Raw genomic sequence first — 3,515 nt, forward strand, 5'->3', positions numbered from 1 at the left:
CAGGGTGAGGAGGAGGAGGCTGAGGGGAGCCCTCATCCCTCTCTGCAGCTCCTGACAGGACATTGCAGAGAGGCCGGGGCTGGGCTCTGCTCCCAGGGGATCAGGGACAGGACAAGAGGGAACGGCTGGAAACTGCCCCAGGGGAGGGTCAGGCTGGGCAGGAGGAGAAAATGTTTCCCAGCAAGAGTGGTCCGAGAGTGGAACAGGCTGCCCAGGGAGGGGGGAGTCCCCATCCCTGGGGGGGTTTCAGGGCCGTTGGGATGAGCTGTGGGGGATGTGGGGTGGGGGAGAGCTTTGTGGAGTCGGGCTGAGGGTTGGACTCGCTGATCCCGAGGGGCTTTTCCAACCTGAAGGATTCGGGGATTCTAAGATCGTGTTAGCCATGGAGATTTCCTTCAGGTTGCTACTTGACAAAAATTCTGTATCTCAAAGACCTGGAATATCAGAGTAGTCATTTTCTTAACAAGGCAATAGCAGCATCCTCCAGCAAAAGGTTAAAGTCCAAAATTGTCCAGGAAACATCTCATCTGCCACTGATTCTCCCTGCAAATCTCTGCCTTAGCTAAGAAATTGCTTGTTGAGCGTCTGAATTCTCAGACACCTTCAATTCTGCTTGTCTGTAAAGCAGCACACGGACCTTCCCTGGGCTGTCCAGCTCCTACCTAAACTGGGCTGGGCTGTAACTATAGATGTTCTGCCATTTCAGTCTTCCAAAAAGTTTGTTGGGCCGATGTTCTCCAGCATACCTGGTTTGCTAGCCGATGGAGGCTCTCACAAACGCACTGGGCTGTGGTAAGGTGTGCTAACTGCCTTTTGAGAGCTTGAAGCACTGGGTGGAATGAAGTTTATTTGCCAAAGTCTGATTTTTTTTTTGTTGTTTTTTTCCACTCCTGGACTGTGTAGGCAGGTTTCTTGTACGTGGCTGTTGAGCTTGGATCAGTCTGTCGTGTTGATTAGGACAGGCTGTGCAGCGCAGCCGCTCTGTGATGGCTTCAGCTCTCCTGCGTGGAGAGCAGTTCAGAACACCACTACCTGTTTTGATGATCTTTTCTTCCCCAGGCTCTCGGAATCCTCTTTCAAGGTTCACGTGGAGAAGCTGAGCTTGGAACAACGCAAGACGGACAGACGCAGGGAGCTCTACCTCATCCCTCTGGAGATAAAGCTGAAACACAGCACTGTCCACATGGATGAGCACTGTCCTCTCCTGGCACCCAACCCCGGAGTTTCTGCCATCCACAGCTACGCTGACTGGGTTAGGAAGGCAGCCGAGGATCCCGCTGGGACCGAGAGTGAGTATGGAATAACTGGTTTCACAAGGGGGATAACCTGGAGCAGTGCCCACTTCGGATGAACTCCAAGTTGCATCTGAGTGATAAAATGAGAATAAAAGAGAAAAACTGACTGTACCTCAGTGTTCTTTCTGGAAGCACAAACATGGTTGGTGGCGTTTGGGGGGCTCGCTGACTTCCTGCATGGACTGGTGACAGCGGGATAGCCTTTAAGATACCCTGCACGGTTACGGTCGTAATCTTCGATGAGTCCTGTCTAAATATTCTTCTGTACGTTTTCCCTCCCGATGACTCTGTCCTGACAGCTGTTGTGAAACACTGGTGCTTGGCGTGGACTTTATGTGAAGCAATTTGGGGGAACTTGAAGGAGTTAGAAGCCAGCTTGGAGGAGCCCAGCGAATACATCCTGGCCCTGGAGCGCAGGAAAGCCTTCTCTCGCTGGCTCTCGGAGACGGCGGCGGCACGCATTGAGGAGGAGCTCTCACTGTCCCGCCACGGCAATCACGTAGAGGCTGTGTTCAGCTGCCTTACTGGGAAGAGAATCGGTGAAGCTTGCAGGCTGGCGCAGCAGTCGGGTGAGATGCTGAAATCTCTGTTTTCTGGGGGAGGGAGACACATCGAGAGAATTTCTCCCGTCAGACAGCGGTTAAGGGGGGGCTCTCCGCTTCCTGCCTGAGTCACGCTTACCTGTCAGCTCCCCTCGAGTTAGGGAGCGATGCTCTATTGCATTTGGAACTGCTTTTTTTGCCTAGTGTCTCCTTTGGATGGTATTTAATTTGCTGTTATTCTTGAAGTAGCTCAAACGTGAAGCTACTTCATGTTTGGTTTAAAACCGTACATTTCCAGAGCCTAATGGCTACTTGCATCTTGGTCTTTAATGTCAACTTCTCTGTTCATTTGTCTGCTTTGGGGAGTCTGTCCTTCCCGTTCCTTTGCCTTCCCCCCACCCCGTCCCCATTCTGGTAGGTGCTTAGTGCTTGGTGTGATAAGCAATGGTGCACAGAACCCAGTGGTGCAGCTGCAGGCTGCCGGGAGGCTGCCCCACGACTCGGGAAGGGGGAGCTGTGGCCCTGCTCGGTGGGAGGATTTGCCTGACGTGCTGCTGTCTCCCGCGCAGGCGACCACAGGCTCGCTCTGCTCCTGGCCCAGCTGGCTGGTAGCCAGCCCCTCCGGGACCTCCTCACCATGCAGCTGGTGGACTGGCACAGGCTGCAGGCGGACTGCTTCATCCAGGAGGAGAGGCTGCGGATCTTCGCCCTGCTTGCCGGGAAGCCAGTGAGTTCTGCCACTCGGCTGTTCTGTCTTCCCCCTTCTGACAGCAGCACGCTCGAGCTCTGACGCTCCAGCACGGCACGTGCTACGCACTGGGAAGGGGGTACAGGACCTGTTTTTCTTATTAAATAACCTCATGCTGTTTCATGCCTGGTACGTATTGACCATCGTGCCATAAGTGTGACTAAACTTGGCGATTTGTTTCTTCAGGTGTGGCATTTATCAGAGAGAGTGTCAGTCAACGTGTGCTCGCTGCTGGACTGGAAGCGTTGCATGGCTGTCCACCTCTGGTACCTGCTTCCCCCCACAGCTTCCATTTCCAAAGCACTTGCCATGTACGAGTCGGCGTTTCAGGTACGTCGGTCGTGTCTGGGTGAAGCTGGGGATCTTAGTGCCGCCGACTGTCCCGTGCTGCCCCAAGACCTCTGTGAGCAGCCAGGGGTTGTTGTGGAGGTGCCGAGCGTGGAATTGCGTTCGGGTTCGTTATTTCACTTGTCACAGCTTCAGATTCCTTCCCTGGCTTTAGGGATGAGCTTTTCAGCAGCGCAGTTTGATAGGAATGCTCCTGCCCCTGCTGCAACTGGGAGGAGAGCACTGGGGTTGAACTTGCTGGTAATTCACTCAAGCAGCTTGGGCCCTGCTCTGCAGGGGCGCTTCAGGGTGTTCCGGTAGGGACTTAATGTGAAGTGACTTGTATGAGCCAGAGTGTGCCCAGGGGGGCAACGGCATCCTGGCTGGTGTCAGCACTGGCGTGGCCAGCAGGGACAGGGAAGGGATCTGAGCCCTGGGCTGGGCACTGGGGAGGCCGCCCCTCGATTCCTGGGTTCAGTTTTGGGCCCCTCACCCCAAAAAGGCCATTGAATGACTCGAGCGTGGCCAGAGAAGGGCAACGGAGCTGGGGCAGGGTCTGGAGCACAGGTCTGCTGGGGAGCGGCTGGGGGAACTGGGGGGGTT

The 3,515-nt window shown here is 54.9% G+C and overlaps 1 protein-coding gene across 1 annotated transcript in view; it reads left to right on the forward strand.

Annotated features, from left to right (window-relative positions):
- NUP98 (nucleoporin 98) overlaps nucleotides 1–3,515 on the forward strand; it is a 38,396-nt gene that overhangs the window by 26,790 nt on the left and 8,091 nt on the right. The window contains exons 23-27 of the mRNA XM_026841276.1: nucleotides 707–792; nucleotides 1,060–1,289; nucleotides 1,595–1,864; nucleotides 2,407–2,564; nucleotides 2,772–2,915. Coding sequence (XP_026697077.1) covers nucleotides 707–792; nucleotides 1,060–1,289; nucleotides 1,595–1,864; nucleotides 2,407–2,564; nucleotides 2,772–2,915 — 888 coding nt within the window. The remainder of the gene's footprint in view (nucleotides 1–706; nucleotides 793–1,059; nucleotides 1,290–1,594; nucleotides 1,865–2,406; nucleotides 2,565–2,771; nucleotides 2,916–3,515) is intronic.

The sequence above is a fragment of the Athene cunicularia genome, assembly GCF_003259725.1.
Source record: "Athene cunicularia isolate RWA chromosome 1 unlocalized genomic scaffold, athCun1 chr1_part4, whole genome shotgun sequence".
Classification (NCBI taxonomy): domain Eukaryota; kingdom Metazoa; phylum Chordata; class Aves; order Strigiformes; family Strigidae; genus Athene; species Athene cunicularia.